The 17,592-nt window shown below is 41.1% G+C and overlaps 1 protein-coding gene across 1 annotated transcript in view; it reads left to right on the top strand.

The window, feature by feature from the left end:
• Positions 1-17,335, top strand: part of LOC122798825 — a 57,895-nt gene extending 40,560 nt beyond the window's left edge. The window contains exon 4 of the mRNA XM_044067952.1: positions 16,662-17,335. Coding sequence (XP_043923887.1) covers positions 16,662-17,189 — 528 coding nt within the window. The 3' untranslated portion in view covers positions 17,190-17,335. The remainder of the gene's footprint in view (positions 1-16,661) is intronic.
• Positions 17,336-17,592: the final 257 nt, after the last annotated feature.

The following is a 17,592-nucleotide window of genomic DNA, read 5'->3' as shown; positions in this document are numbered from 1 at the left end:
TTTCTACAATGGTGTCCCTACTTTTCATCATACCTATTTATTCTTGTAATGGTGTCCCTATGTTCCATCATTCCTAATGATCCCGACAATGTTGTCACTACATCCAATCATACATAATGATTCCTGCAATGGTGTTCCTTCTTCCCATCATGCCTACTGATTCCTACAATGGTGTCCCTACATCCCATCGTACCTACTGATTCCTTTGGTCGTGTCACTACTTCCCGTGATACCTTCTGATTCCTACAGTGGTGTCCCTGTGTCCCATCATATCTATTGATTCCTACAGTGGTGCCCCTACATCCCATCATAACTGCTGATTCCTCCAGTGGTGTCCCTACATGAAATTATAACTACTGATTCCTACAATGGTGTCCCTATGTCCCATCATAACTACTGATTCCTGCAATGGTGTCCGTATATCCCATCATACCTAATGGTTTCTGCATTTGTGTCCCTACTTCCCATCATACCTACTGATTTCTACAATGGTTTCCTTACATCCCATCATACCTACTGATCCCTGTAATGGTGTCCCTATGCCCCATCATACCTGCTGATTCCTACAATGGTGTCTCTACATCCCATTATACCTACTGATTTCTACAATAGTGTCCCTATGTCCATCATGTCTACTAATTCATACAGTGGTGTCCTTATGTCCCATCATACCTCCTGATTCCTACAATGGTATCCCTATGTCCCATCATACCTACTGATTCCTATAATGGTGTCCCTACATCCCATCATAACTACTGATTCCTCCAATGGTGTCCCTATGTCCCATCATACCTACTGATCCTACAGTGATGTCACTGTGTCCAATCATACCTACTGATTCCTACAATGGTGTCCCTATGTCCCATTCTATCTACTGATTCCTACAATGGTTTCCTTGTGCCCCATCATACCAACTGATTCCTACAGTGGTGACTCTATGTCCCATTATACCTACTGATTCCTATAATGGTGTCCCTACATCCCATCATAACTACTGATTCCTTGAATGGTGTCTCTACATCCCATCATATCTACTGATTCCTACAATGATGTCATTGTGTCCCATCATAACTACTGATTTTTACAATGGTGTCACAATGTCTCATCATACCTACTGATTCCTAAAATGGTGTCCCTACTTTCCATCATACCTACTGATACCTACAATAATGTCTCTACGTCCCAACATACCTACTGATTCCTACAATAGTGACCCTATATCCCAGCATACCTATTCATTCCTACGGTCGTGTCCCTACTTCCCATCTTACCTACTGATCCCTACAGTCTTATCCCTACATCCCATTATACCTACTGATTCCTTCAGTCGTGTCCCTACTTCCCATCATACCTAATGATTCCTGTAATGGTGTCCCTACATCCTATCATAACTACTGATTCCTATGGTCGTGCCTGTACATCCCATCATACCTACTTATTCCTAAAGTAGTGCCCCTATGTCCTATCATACCTACTGATCTTTACAATGGTGTCTCTACATCCCGTCATACCTACCGATTCCTACAGTGGAGTCCCTACATCACATCATACCTACTTATCCCTACGGTCGTGTTCCTACCTCATATCATACCTACTTATTCCTACAGTAGTGTCCATACTTCCATCATACCTACTGATCCTTACAATGGTGACCCTACATCCTATCAGACCTATTGATTCCTACAGTGGTGTCCCTGTATCCCATCATACCTACTGATTCCTACAATGGTGTCCCTACGTTCCATCATACCTACTAATTCCTACAATGGTGTCCTTCCATCCCATCATACCTACTGATTCCTATGGCAATGTCCCTACTTCCCATCATACCTACTGATTCCTACAGTGGTGTCGCTATGTCCCACCATAGCTATTGATTCATTCAATGGTGTCCCTACGTCCCATCATGCCTACTGATACCTATAATGGTGCCCCTATGTCCCATCATACCTACTGATCCCCACAATGTTGTCACTGAACCCCATCATACCTAATGATTTCTGCAATGGTGTCTCTACTTTCCATTATACCAACTGATTCCTACAATGGTGTCCCTACATCCCATAATACTTACTGATTCCTACAGTGATGTGCCTATGTCCCACCATACCTACTGATCCCTGCAATGGTGTCCTTATGTACCTTCATAGCTACTGATTCCTACAATTGTATCCCTATGTTCCATCATATCTACTGATTCCTACAATCGTATCCCTACATCCCATCATACATACAGATTCCAACGGTTGTGTCCCTACTTCCCATCATACTTACTGATCCCTACAGTGGTGACTCTATGTCCCATCTTACCTGCTGATCCATACAATCGTGTCCCTATATCCCATCATACCTACTGATTCCAACGGTCGTGTCCCTACTTCCCATCATATTTACTGATCCCTACAATTGTGACTCTACGTCCCATCATACCTACTGATCCCTACAGTGGTGTTCCTATATTCCATCATACCTATTGGTTCCTAAACTGGTGTCCCTCCTTCCCATCATACCTACTGATTCCTGCAATGGTGTCCCTACATCCCATCATACCTACTGATTCCTACGGTCGTACCTCTACTTCCCCATCATACCTACTTATTGCTACAGTAGGGCCCCTACGTCCCATCATACCTACTGATCTTTACAATGGTGTCTCTACATCCCATCATACCTACTGATTCCTACAGTGGTGTCCCTACATCACATCATACCTACTGATTCCTACGGTCCTGTCCCTACTTCTCATCATACCTACTTATTCCTACAGTAGTGTCCCTACTTCCATCCTACTGATCCTTACAATGGTGATCCTACATCCTATCAGACCTACGGATTCCTACAATGGTGTCTTTCCATCCCATCATACCTACTGATTCCTACGGCCATGTCCCTACTTCCCATCATACCTACTGATTCCTACAATGGTGTTGCTACGTCCCATCATAGCTACTGATTCGTTCAATGGTGTCCCTACGTCCCATCATACCTAATGATTCCTACAATGGTGTCCTGCTTCCCATCATACCTACTGACCCTGCAGTGGTGTCCCTACATCCCATCATACCTAATGGCTCTTGCACTGATGTCCCTACTTCCCATCATATCTACTGATTCCTGAAATGGTGTCCCTATTTCCCATCTTACCTACTGATCCCTACAATCGTGTCCCTACATCCCATCATACCTACTGATTCCAAGAGTCATGTCCCTAATTCCCATCATACTTACTGATCGCTACAGTGGTGACTCTATGTCCCATCACACCTACTGATTCCTACAATTCTGTCCTTGTGTCCCATCATACCTACTGATTCCTACAATGGTGTCCTGCTTCCCATCATACCTACTGATGCCTACAATGGTGTCCCTATGTCCCATCATACCTAGTGATTCCTTCACTGGTGTCCCTACATCCCATCATACCTACTGATTCCTATGGCCATGTCCCTATTTCCCATCATACCTACTGATTCCTAGAATGCGGTCCCTGTGTCCCACCATACCCTGTGATCCCTACAATGTTGTCGCTTCATCCCACGATACCTAATGATTTCTGGAATGCCGGCCCTACTTTCCATCATACATACTGATTCCTACAATAGTGTCCCTACTTCCCATCATGCTTACTGATTCCTACAATGGTGTCCCTACTTCCCAGAATACCTACTGATTTGTTCAATGTTGTCCCTACATCCCATCATACCTACTGATCCCTACAATGGTGTCCCTACATCCCATCATACCTCATGGTTCTTGCACTGGTGTTCCTACTTCCCATCATACCTACTGATTCCTGCAATGGTGTCCCTATATCCCATCATACCTACTGATTCCTACGGTCATGCCCCTACTTCACATCATAACTACTTATTCCTACAGTAGTGCCCCTATGTCCCATCATACCTAGTGATCCTTACAGTGGTGTCTCTACATCCCATCATACCTACTGATTCCTACAGTGGTGTCCCTACATCATTATACCTACTGATCCCTACAATGGTTACCCTACATCCTATCAGACAAACTGACCACTGCAATGGTGTCCCTGTGTCCCATCATACCTACTGATTCCTAAAATGGTGTCCAGACATTCCATCATAACTACTAATTCCTACAATGGTGTCTTTACTTCCCATCATACCTACTGATTCCAATGGCCATGTCCCTACTTCCCGTCACTATGTGTCACTACATCCCATCATATCTACTAATTCATACAATGGTGTCCCTATGTCCCATCATATCTACTGATTCCTACAGTGGTGTCCGTATGTCCCATCATACCTACTGATTCATAAAATTGTATCCCTATGTCCCATCATACCTATTGATTCCTACAATGGTGTCCCTGCATCCCATCATACCTACTGATCCCTACAATGGTGTCCCTATGTCCCATCATACCTTCTGATTCCTAAAATTGTATCCCTACTTCCCATCATACCTACTTTTTACTACAATGGTGTCCCTACGTCCCATCATACTGACTAATTCCTACAATAGTGTCCCTACGTCCTGTCATACCTACTGATTCCTAAAATGCTGTCCCTACGTCCCATCATACCTACAGATTCCTACAATGGTGTCCCCTACTTCCATTCATACCTGTTGAGTCTTGCAATGGTGTCCCTGCATCCCATCATACCTACAGATTCCTACAATGGTATCCCTCTGTCCCATCACACCTGCTGATCCTTTTAGTGGTGTCTCTATGTCCCATTAAACCTACTGATTCCTACAATGGTGTCCCTGTATCACATCATACCTCCTGATACCTGCAATGCTGTCCATACATCCCATCATACCTACTGATACCTACAATGGTGTCCTTACGTTTCATCATACCCTATAATGGTGTCCCACTTCCCATCATACCTACTAGTGATTCCTACAATGGTGTCCCTACATCCCATCATACCTACTGTTTCCTTTGGTTGTGTCACTACTTCCCATCATTTCTTCTGATTCCTACACTGGTGTCCCTATGTCCCATTATACCTACTGATTCCTACAATGGTGTCCCTATGTCCCATCATAACTACTGATTCCTACAATGGTGCCCCTATGAACCATCATAACTACTGATTCCTACAATGGTGTCCCTACGTCCCATCATAACTACTGATTCCTACAATGGTGTCCCTACTTTCCATCATACCTACTGATGCCTACAATAATGTCCCTACATCTCACCATACCTACTGATTCCTACAATGGTGTCCCTACATCCCATCATACCTAGTCATTCCTACGGTCATTTCCCTACTTCCCATCTTACCAACTAATCCCTACAATCGCATTCCTACATCCCATCATACCTACTGATTCCTGCGGCCGTGTCCCTATGTCCCATCATACTTACTGATCCCTACAAAGGTGACTCTACGTCCCATCACACCTACTGATTCCTACAATTGTGTCCCTGTGTCCCATCATACCTACTGATTCCTACAATGGTGTCCTGCTTCCTATCATACCTACTGATGCCTACAGTGGTGTCCCTGTGTCCCATCATACCTAGTGATTCCTTCACTGGTGTCCCTACATCCCATCATACCTACTGATTCATATGGTCATGTCTCTATTTCCCATCATACCTACTGATTCCTAGAATGGTGTCCCTGCGTCCCACCATACCTTTTGATCCCTACAATGTTGTCGTTACATCCCATGATACCTAATGATTCCTGGAATGGTGTCCCTACATCCTGTCATACCTACTGATTCCTACAATAGTGTCCCTACTTCCCATCATACCTACTGATTCCTACAATGGTGTCCCTACTTCCCAGAATATCTACTGATTCGTTTAATGATGTCCCTACATCCCATCATACCTAGTGATCCCTACAATGGTGTCCCTACTTCCCATCATACCTACTGATTCCTGCAATGGTGTCCCTATATGCCATCATACCTACTCATTCCTACAGTCATGCCCCTTCTTCCCATCATACCTACTTATTCCTACAGTAGTGCCCCTATGTCTCATCATACCTTCTGATCCTTACAGTGGTGTATCTACATTACATCATACCTACTGATTCCTACGGTCATGTCCCTACTTCACATCATTTTATTTATTTTATTTTACATTTGTTGACCGGGATAGTCCGACTGGATACATGTCCATTTTCAGTGGAGGCCCGGGGAGAAAAGCTCCAACAGAGTTACAATGACAGATAGTTACAAAATAGAGTTTAAGATGAACAAAAATGAAAAAGAAAAGAGCAATTTACATACTATCATAAACTACCATGCTCTAGCAAATGCAGAATACTACAGTTCATTATAATGTACATTAATAACATGCTAGCAAAGTCATTAGGACAAATTATAGCTTAGAGTTTGGCTAACATACATTGTTCTTTTGAGGTTAGATATCCCCTCTCTAGGTTGTTCTTTTTGGGATTGGATAATACTAAGAACTAGTATGGGCTTGGTTTACTGCAAAGAGCTAGTCTGGGTTTGTGCAAGGACAAAGCCAATGTGACTTATAATGGAGTTTTAGACTCTTTTTGAATTGAACTAGTGAAGTTATAAGCATGAGGTTGTTGGGGAGGTAGTTCCATATTTTTCCAGTGGTATTGGCAAACATTGCGTCACCACCTAGGTTGTAAGATTTAATTGTTTGGACAAGGAGTCTATTTGCTGAGCGAAGGCAACTTAGATTGGTGTAAGGAATTATTATATTTTTTAGAGCAGGGGTGTTCTCAGGTTGTTTAAGGATTTTAAATGCTTCTATGAGTTGGTGCAGCTGGAGAAGATTTGGAAGTTCTATCCAGCCAAGTTTTTTCAGGTTAATATAATGGTGTGTTCTGTAGGGCAACCCAGTTACAAATCTGGCAATATGATTATAACAAGATGAGAGTTTGTTTAGGTCAGATTTGTTAAGGTTAGTAAGCACAGGAGAGGCATATAGTAGGGTAGAGAGAAGGTGTGAGCGGGCAGTGGCTGCCCTGGCAGTTGGAGTAAGGAAGGTTTTTATCCTGTATAAGGACCCAAGTTTCTTGTTTACTGACTTAATGGTTTGGTTGATATGCATGTCAAATCTGAGTTTATTGTCAATGTTTACTCCTAGTAGCTTTGCATAGGTGTCAGGGGAGATAATGGTCCCATTATTGGATTGTATAGTAAAGTGTTCGGTAGGTGGTTTATTAGTAGATAATGGTCCAATTATTGGATTGTATAGTAAAGTGTGTGGTAGGTGGTTTATTAGTAGATAATGGTCCCATTATTGGATTGTATAGTAAAGTGTTCGGTAGGTGGTTTATTAGTAGATAATGGTCCAATTATTGGATTGTATAGTAAAGTGTGTGGTAGGTGGTTTATTAGTAGATAATGGTCCCATTATTGGATTGTATAGTAAAGTGTTCGGTAGGTGGTTTATTAGTAGATAATGGTCCCATTATTGGATTGTATAGTAAAGTGTTTGGTAGGTGATTTATTAGTAGATAATGGTCCCATTATTGGATTGTATAGTAAAGTGTTCGGTAGGTGGTTTATTAGTAGATAATGGTCCCATTATTGGATTGTATAGTAAAGTATTCGGTAGGTGGTTTATTAGTAGATAATGGTCCCATTATTGGATTGTATAGTAAAGTGTTCGGTAGGTGGTTTATTAGTAGATAATGGTCCCATTATTGGATTGTATGGTAAAGTGTTCGGTAGGTGGTTTATTAGTAGATAATGGTCCCATTATTGGATTGTATAGTAAAGTGTTTGGTAGGTGATTTATTAGTAGATAATGGTCCCATTATTGGATTGTATAGTAAAGTGTTCGGTAGGTGGTTTATTAGTAGATAATGGTCCCATTATTGGATTGTATAGTAAAGTGTTCGGTAGGTGGTTTATTAGTAGATAATGGTCCCATTATTGGATTGTATAGTAAAGTGTGTGGTAGGTGGTTTATTAGTAGATAATGGTCCCATTATTGGATTGTATAGTAAAGTGTGTGGTAGGTGGTTTATTAGTAGATAATGGTCCCATTATTGGATTGTATAGTAAAGTGTGTGGTAGGTGGTTTATTAGTAGCTAATGGTCCCATTATTGGATTGTATAGTAAAGTGTTCGGTAGGTGGTTTATTAGTAGATAATGGTCCCATTATTGGATTGTATGGTAAAGTGTTCGGTAGGTGGTTTATTAGTAGATAATGGTCCCATTATTGGATTGTATGGTAAAGTGTTCGGTAGGTGGTTTATTAGTAGATAATGGTCCCACTATTGGATTGTATAGTAAAGTGTTCGATAGGTGGTTTATTAGTAGATAATGGTCCCATTATTGGATTGTATAGTAAAGTGTTCGGTAGGTGGTTTATTAGTAGATAATGGTCCCATTATTGGATTGTATAGTAAAGTATTCGGTGGGTGGTTTATTAGTAGCTAATGGTCCCATTATTGGATTGTATAGTAAAGTGTTCGGTAGGTGGTTTATTAGTAGATAATGGTCCCATTATTGGATTGTATAGTAAAGTGTTCGGTAGGTGGTTTATTAGTAGATAATGGTCCCATTATTGGATTGTATAGTAAAGTGTTCTGTAGGTGGTTTATTAGTAGATAATGGTCCCATTATTGGATTGTATAGTAAAGTGTTCGGTAGGTGGTTTATTAGTAGATAATGGTCCCATTATTGGATTGTATAGTAAAGTGTTCGGTAGGTGATTTATTAGTAGATAATGGTCCCATTATTGGATTGTATAGTAAAGTGTTCTGGTTTATTAGTAGATAATGGTCCCATTATTGGATTGTATAGTAAAGTGTTCGGTAGGTGATTTATTAGTAGATAATGGTCCCATTATTGGATTGTATAGTAAAGTGTTCGGTAGGTGGTTTATTAGTAGATAATGGTCCCATTATTGGATTGTATAGTAAAGTGTTCGGTAGGTGGTTTATTAGTAGATAATGGTCCCATTGTTGGATTGTATAGTAAAGTGTTCGGTAGGTGGTTTATTAGTAGTAGATAATGGTCCCATTATTGGATTGTATAGTAAAGTGTTCAGTAGGTGGTTTATTAGTAGATAATGGTCCCATTATTGGATTGTATAGTAAAGTGTTCGGTAGGTGGTTTATTAGTAGATAATGGTCCCATTGTTGGATTGTATAGTAAAGTGTTCAGTAGGTGATTTATTAGTAGATAATGGTCCCATTGTTGGATTGTATAGTAAAGTGTTCGGTAGGTGGTTTATTAGTAGATAATGGTCCCATTATTGGATTGTATAGTAAAGTGTTCGGTAGGTGGTTTATTAGTAGATAATGGTCCCATTATTGGATTGTATAGTAAAGTGTTCGGTAGGTGGTTTATTAGTAGATAATGGTCCCATTGTTGGATTGTACAGTAAAGTGTTCGGTAGGTGGTTTATTAGTAGATAATGGTCCCATTATTGGATTGTATAGTAAAGTGTGCGGTAGGTGGTTTATTAGTAGATAATGGTCCCATTGTTGGATAGTATAGTAAAGTGTTCGGTAGCTGATTTATTAGTAGATAATGGTCCCATTATTGGATTGTATAGTAAAGTGTTCGGTAGGTGATTTATTAGTAGATAATGGTCCCATTGTTGGATTGTATAGTAAAGTGTTCGGTAGGTGGTTTATTAGTAGATAATGGTCCCATTATTGGATTGTATAGTAAAGTGTTTGGTAGGTGATTTATTAGTAGATAATGGTCCCATTATTGGATTGTATAGTAAAGTGTTCTGTAGGTGGTTTATTAGTAGATAATGGTCCCATTATTGGATTGTATAGTAAAGTGTTCGGTAGGTGGTTTATTAGTAGATAATGGTCCCATTATTGGATTGTATAGTAAAGTGTTCGGTAGGTGGTTTATTAGTAGATAATGGTCCCATTGTTGGATTGTATAGTAAAGTGTTCGGTAGGTGGTTTATTAGTAGATAATGGTCCCATTATTGGATTGTATAGTAAAGTGTTCGTAGGTGGTTTATTAGTAGATAATGGTCCCATTATTGGATTGTATAGTAAAGTGTTCGTAGGTGGTTTATTAGTAGATAATGGTCCCATTGTTGGATTGTATAGTAAAGTGTTCGTAGGTGGTTTATTAGTAGATAATGGTCCCATTATTGGATTGTATAGTAAAGTGTTCGGTAGGTGGTTTATTAGTAGATAATGGTCCCATTATTGGATTGTATAGTAAAGTGTTCGGTAGGTGGTTTATTAGTTGGGTAGAAGAGAAGTAGTTTGGTTTTATTTGGGTTTAAGATCAGGTGATGGTCAGCGAGCCAGTTTTCGACTGTTGTAAAACTGTGCTGGGTTGTAGTTAGTAGGTTTTCTAGAGAGGCATTGGAACATATTAGAGTTGAGTCATCTGCATACTGTATACAGGTGGCTTCAGGGATAACTGTATGGAGGTCATTTATGAAGACTGAAAAGAGAAGAGGTCCTAATATGGAGCCTTGAGGAACTCCTATGGTATTTGGTAGCAGGCAAGAGAGCTTGTTCTGCCACAGTACTGCTTGTTGTCTGCCAGTGAGGTAGGTTTGAATCCAGTCAAGAGCTGGATTTTCTAGATGCAGGGTTTCCAGAGTGTGGAGAAGTAGCTGTTGGTTTACCATGTCGAAGGCTTTCGACAGGTCCAGGAAGAGAGCAAAGGATATTTTTTTGTTATTCCGGTTAAGGTTTATTTTTTCGGTAAAAGAGAGGAGGGCAGTGGTCGTACTGTGATGGGGACTAAATCCATGTTAAGAGTCTGTTAGTAATTTGTTCTGGGTGAGATAGGACATTAGTTGGTTGTGCACACACTTTTCCATAATTTTGTCAAGTGGTGATAGTATGGCTATTGGTCTGTAGTTTGATAGTTCTGTGGATGTGCCGCCTTTATGGAGTGGTATAACGTAGGATATTTTCCATATTGAGGGGATTGTGGCCTCAGTTATGGTTCTGTTAATTAAGATCGAGATAGGGTAGGCTATGACATCTGCAGCTATTTGCAGATATTCGGCTGGGAGAAGATCAGCAGAAAGGGTGGTTGGCTTTAGCTTTTTCAATAGGTATCATAAATACTTATTCCTACAGTAGTGTCCCTACTTCCATCATACCTACTGATCCCTACAATGGTGACCCTACATCCTATCAGACTAACTGACTCCTGCAATGGTGTCCCTGTGTCACATCATACCTACTGATTCTACAATGGTGTCCCTACATCCCATCATACCTACTGATTCCTACAATGGTGTCCCTAAATTCCATCATACATACTGATTCCTACAATGGTGTACTTCCATCCCATCATACCTACTGATTCCTATGGCCATGTCGCTAGTTCTCATCATACCTTCTGATTCCTACAATGGTGTTGCTACATCCCATCATAGCTACTGATTCATTCAGTGGTGTCCCTACGTCCCATCATACCTACTGATACCTATAATGGTGCCCCTATGTCCCATCATGCCTACTGATCCCTACAATGTTGTCACTGAACCCCATGATACCTAATGATTCCTGCAGTGGTGTCCCTACTTCCCATCATACCTATTGATTCCTACAATGTTTTGCAACATCCCATCATACCTAATGATTCTGGGAATGGTGTCCCTACTTTCCATCAAACCAACTGATTCCTGCAAAGGTGTCCCTATATCCCATCACACCTAATGGTTCCTGCAATGGTGTCCCTACTTTCCATCAAACCAACTGATTCCTACAAAGGTGTCCCTATATCCCATCACACCTAATGATTCCTGCACTGGTGTCCCTACTTTCCATCATACCAACTGATTCCTACAATGGTGTCCCTACATCCCATAATACTTACTGATTCCTACAGTGGTGTGCCTATGTCCCATTATACCTACTGATCCCTACAATGGTGTCCTTATGTACCTTGTACCTTCATACCTACTGATTCCTACAATGGTATCCCTACGTCCCATCATATCTACTGATACCTACAATGGTGTCCATATGTCTCATCATACCTAATGATCCCTCTAATGTTGTCACTACATCCCATCATACCTAATGATTCCTGCAATGGTGTTCCTTCTTCCCATAATACCTACTGATTCCTACAATGCTGCCCCTATGTCCCATTATACATACTGATTCCTACAATGGTGTCCCTGCATCCTGTCATACCTGCTGATACCTGCAATGATGTCCCTACATCCCATCATACCTACTGATACTTACAATGGTGTCCTTCATATCTTATCATACCCTATAATGGTGTCCCTACTTCCCATCATACGTACTCCTGATTCCTACAATGTTGTCCCTACATCCCATCATACCTAATGATTCCTAAAATGGTGTACGTACCTTCTGTCATATCTACTGATTTCTACAATGGTGTCCCTACTTCCCATCATACCTACTGATTCCTGCAATGTTGTTCCTATTTCCCATCATTCCTGGCGATTCCTACAATGGTATCCTGTTTCCCATCATACCTACTGATTCCTACAATGGAGTCCCTGCATCCCATAATACCTACTAATTCCTACAATGGAGTCCCTACTTCCCATCATACCTACTGATTCCTACAATGTTGTCCCTCTGTCCCATCATTCCTAGTGATTCCTACAATGGTGTCATGCTTCCCATCATAGCTACTGATCCCTACAATGGTGTCTCTATGTCCCATCATACTTAGGGTTTCCTACAATGGTGTCCCTACATCCCATCATACCTACTGATTCCTACAGTGGTGTCCCTGCATCCCATCATACCTACTGATTTTTACAATGGTGTTCCAATGCTCCATCATACCTACTGATAGCTACAATGGTGTCTCTACATCCCATCATACTTACTGATACCTATAATGGTGTCCCTATGTCCTACCGTACCTACTGATTCCTACAATGGTGTCCCTACATCCCATCATACCTAGTGAGTCCTATGGGCATGCCCTACTTCCATCATATCTACTGATCCCTACAATGGTGACCCTGCATCCCATCACACCTACGGATTCCTACAATGATGTCCATACTTCCCATGATACCTATTGATTCCTACAATGGTGTCCCTACGTTCCATCATACCTGCTGATCCCTACAATGTTGTCTCTACATCCCATCATAACTGCTAATTCCTACAATGGTTTCCCTACGTCCCATCATAACTACCGGTTCCTACAACGGTGTCTCTACGTCCCATCATAACTACTAATTCCTACAATGGTGTCCCTACGTTCCGTCATACCTACTGATTCCTACAATGATGTCCATATGTCCCATCATACCTAATGGTTCCTGTATTGGTGTCCCTACTTCACATCATACCTACTGATTTCTACAATGGTGTCCCTCTGTCCCATCATACCTGCTGATTCCTACAATGGTATCCCTATGTCCCATCATACCTACTGATTTCTACAAAGGTGTCCCTACGTCCCATCATATCTACTAATTCATACAATGGTGTCCCTATGTCCCATCATATCTACTGATTCCTACAGTGGTGTCCGTATGTCCCATCATACCTACTGATTCATAAAATTGTATCCCTATGTCCCATCATACCTATTGATTCCTACAATGGTGTCCCTGCATCCCATCATACCTACTGATCCCTACAATGGTGTTCCTATGTCCCATCATACCTTCTGATTCCTAAAATTGTATCCCTACTTCCCATCATACCTACTTTTTACTACAATGGTGTCCCTACATCCCATCATACTGACTAATTCCTACAATAGTGTCCCATCGTCCTGTCATACCTACTGATTCCTAAAATGCTGTCCCTACGTCCCATCATACCTACAGATTCCTACAATGGTGTCCCCTACTTCCATTCATACCTGTTGAGTCTTGCAATGGTGTCCCTACATCCCATCATACCTACAGATTCCTACAATGGTATTCCTCTGTTCCATCACACCTGCTGATCCTTTTACTGGTGTCTCTATGTCCCATTAAACCTACTGATTCCTACAATGGTGTCCCTGCATCACATCATACCTCCTGATACCTGCAATGCTGTCCATACATCCCATCATACCTACTGATACCTACAATGCTGTCCTTACGTTTCATCATACCCTATAATGGTGTCCCACTTCCCATCATACCTACTAGTGATTCCTACAATGGTGTCCCTACATCCCATCATACCTACTGTTTCCTTTGCTTGTGTCACTACTTCCCATCATTTCTTCTGATTCCTACACTGGTGTCCCTATGTCCCATTATACCTACTGATTCCTACAATGGTGTCCCTATGTCCCATCATAACTACTGATTCCTACAATGGTGCCCCTATGAACCATCATAACTACTGATTCCTACAATGGTGTCCCTACGTCCCATCATAACTATTGATTCCTACTATGGTGCCCTTATGTTCCATCATACCTACTGATTGCTACAATGGTGTCCATATGTCTCGTCATACCTAATGGTTCCTGCATTGGTGTCCCTACTTCCCATCACACCTACTGATTTCTACATTGGTGTCCCTACTTCACATCATACCTTCTGATTCCTACAATGGTATCCCTTCGTCCCATCATACCTACTGATTTCTACAATGGTGTTCCTACGTCCCATCATGTCTACTAATTCGTACAATGGTGTCCCTATGCCCCAGCATACCTACTAATTCTTACAATGGTGTACATACATCCCATCATACCTATTGATTCCTACAATGGTGTCCCTATATCCCATCATAACTTCTGATTCCTACAATTGTATCCCTATGTCCAATCATACCTACTGATCCAACAATGATGTCCCTGCATCCCATCATACCTACTGATCCCTACAATGGTCTCCCTATCTCCCATCATACCTTCTGATTCCTAAAATGGTATTCCTACGTCCCATCATACCTACTTATTCCTACAATGGTGTCCCTACGTTCCATCATACCCTATAATTGTGTTCCTACTTCCCTTCATACCTACTAGTGATTCCTACAATGGTGTTCCTACATCCCATCATGGGTCTATATTAGAAGACCGAATGTTTAGGTGATCAAACACCTAAACATCGATCTTCTAATATTGAAATAAAAAAATGACGAACGCCCGATTTAACACAGAGAAAGATTTCCCTTGGCCATTTGCCAGAGTTTGCTATTTCTCTACTGTTGAGCGATCTCGTAGTTGGTATATTTAGTTAGGGGTGTGTGGGGGCACAGCCCCCCAGTCGGGTGGTATGGGGGGGTGAAGACCCCCCACTTAATTTAGATGTAAAGTAATGTTTTTTGTGTTGTGGACGAGGGACATGTTTCCCTGGGATGTTCGACATTGTGCGGTTTGATATTAGCAGATCGATGTTTAGGTGTTCGATCACCTAAACATTCGGTCTTCTAATATAGACCGTCCCATCATACCTACTGATTCCTACAATGGTGTCCCTATGTCCCATCATGCCCACATATACCTCTAATCGGGTCTCTATGTCCCATCATACCTACTGATTCCTGCAATCTATGTCCCAGCATAACTACTGATTTCAACAATGGTGCCCCTATGTCCCATCATAACAACTAAATCCTACAATGGTGTCCCTACATCCCATCATAACTACTGATTCCTATAGTGGTCTGCCTATGTCCCATCATATCTACTGATCCCTACAATGATGTAATTGTATCCCATCATACCAACTGATCCCTACAATGATGTCACTGTGTCCCATCATTCCTACTGATTCCTATGATTGTGTCCCTACGTCCCATCATACTTATTGATTCCTACAATGGTTTCCCTATGTCCCATCATACCTAGGGATTCCTGCAATGTTGTCCCTATGTCTCATTATACCTTCTGATATCTACAGTGGTGTCCCTACTTCCCATCATTCCTCCTGATTCCTACAATGGTGTTCCTACGTCCCATCATAACTACTGATTCCTACAATGGTGTCCCTATGTCCCATCATATCTACTGATTCCTGCAGTGGTGTCCATACTTCCCATCATACATACTGAGTCATACAATGGTGTCTCTATGTTCCGTCATTACTACTGTTTCTATCTGTAACATGCAAAGGCTGAAGAGCAATCAATAAAATACATACATTTATGACCTGCTTACAGAGAAGATGACATCACTACACTACTTTTTCAGAAGTCAGGGTGCTTTCCCCTATGTATGATAATGTCTTGGGCACCGTAACCAACAACATACTGCAGAATCTAGATAACTGTATATGACCATAACAGATTTTCTTCAAAACCAGAACAGGAGTTTCAAATCATGTATATCCCCATTCCTTTATTTGGTCATCCAAGACTTTCACATTCAGGGGTGCTTTCAGTTGAAATTCCTTCCTTAGTCTCTAAGGGAGTCATGCACCCAGTAGCCAAAAAGACCTTTCTTAGTGAGGTCACTGGATGGAAATGTCTTGGTACAATTACCTAAAATAATCTATCACATCTTGTATTAACTGTTAATATTTGTAATTTGTGGAAAAATTACCTATAAGTGCTATAACATTATTTTCTTGCAGATAATATATTTTATGTTTTTCCCAAATACTTAGTTCATGTAACAATAACAACTAGCCTAATTCATTCACATGCTAAATAAATAAATAAATAATCCTATTTACTGATGTAATAATAATGCCATTATAATATATAAGATATGGATACTTTGTATATTTACCCCTAGAAACAATGTAGATAATAAAATTCTAGCTTGCTTTTCATGTACAGTTAATAGTAGATTTCTGTTTTTTTTTCAGTGCCCAAGCTGTCACAGCAGTGTTGAACGAAAGGATCTGACCAATTTAAATGTCTGCTGCTTGATCTGCACAGCTCAGTTGGGAAGACCCTTTGAGTTTTGCTGGCAATGTCTAAAAGAATGGAAGGGCTCAGCGCCACGAGCAGATCGATGTGAAAATACTGAATGCAAGGACAGACGCCTACAAATACTAAATACTTGTAAACTTATAAATTTAGGAGAAACATTGAAAAATTGTCCATCAATCCGGGCTTGTCCAACATGTGGACAGCTACTGGAGCACAACCAAACAGGCTGCAAAAATATTTTCTGCACTCGATGCAAAACTGAATTTTGTTTTGCATGTTTGGAACTTACTCGGGTTTGTCAAGCAACAAGACCCAATTCCTATTACACAGCTTGTGCTAAACCAGTAGTCGCCATACAAACGTCCATTCCTACATGGAATAGACATGCACCTCCCTCGGATAAATCCCGAAATCATTCAGCAGATCAGTCACCGAGCCCCAGCTGGTGCTTGTTGTGTTAATAGTGGTTATACTTTTGTTTTATGCTAGCCAGGCCCCCAATGGTATACCACACACACACACACACACACACACACACACACACTCACACCTAGTGCCAATTTAGAGTGTCCAGTCTACCTACTGCATGTCTTTGGAAAATGGGAGGAAACCAGACCACCCAGAGGAAACCCATGTAAACACAGGGAGGATATGCAGACTACACACAGAAGGCACCCGAGCTGAGAATCAAACAGGAGAACCTCTTGCTGTGAGATGACAACACTAACTGCTGCATCAGTGTGGCACCCTAGTAGACATGCATAGAAGGTAGTTACTGCCTGTTATAATATAGGATTATGCAGGTAAAAGAGAACCATGCTATGATACTTCCTCTATCATTTAGTCAGGCTGCCTGAAGGACAT

The sequence above is a fragment of the Protopterus annectens genome, chromosome 3.part1, assembly GCF_019279795.1.
Source record: "Protopterus annectens isolate FY-2018-M chromosome 3.part1, PAN1.0, whole genome shotgun sequence".
Taxonomy (NCBI): Eukaryota; Metazoa; Chordata; order Ceratodontiformes; family Protopteridae; genus Protopterus; species Protopterus annectens.
This window is presented reverse-complemented; position numbering and strand designations above follow the sequence as displayed.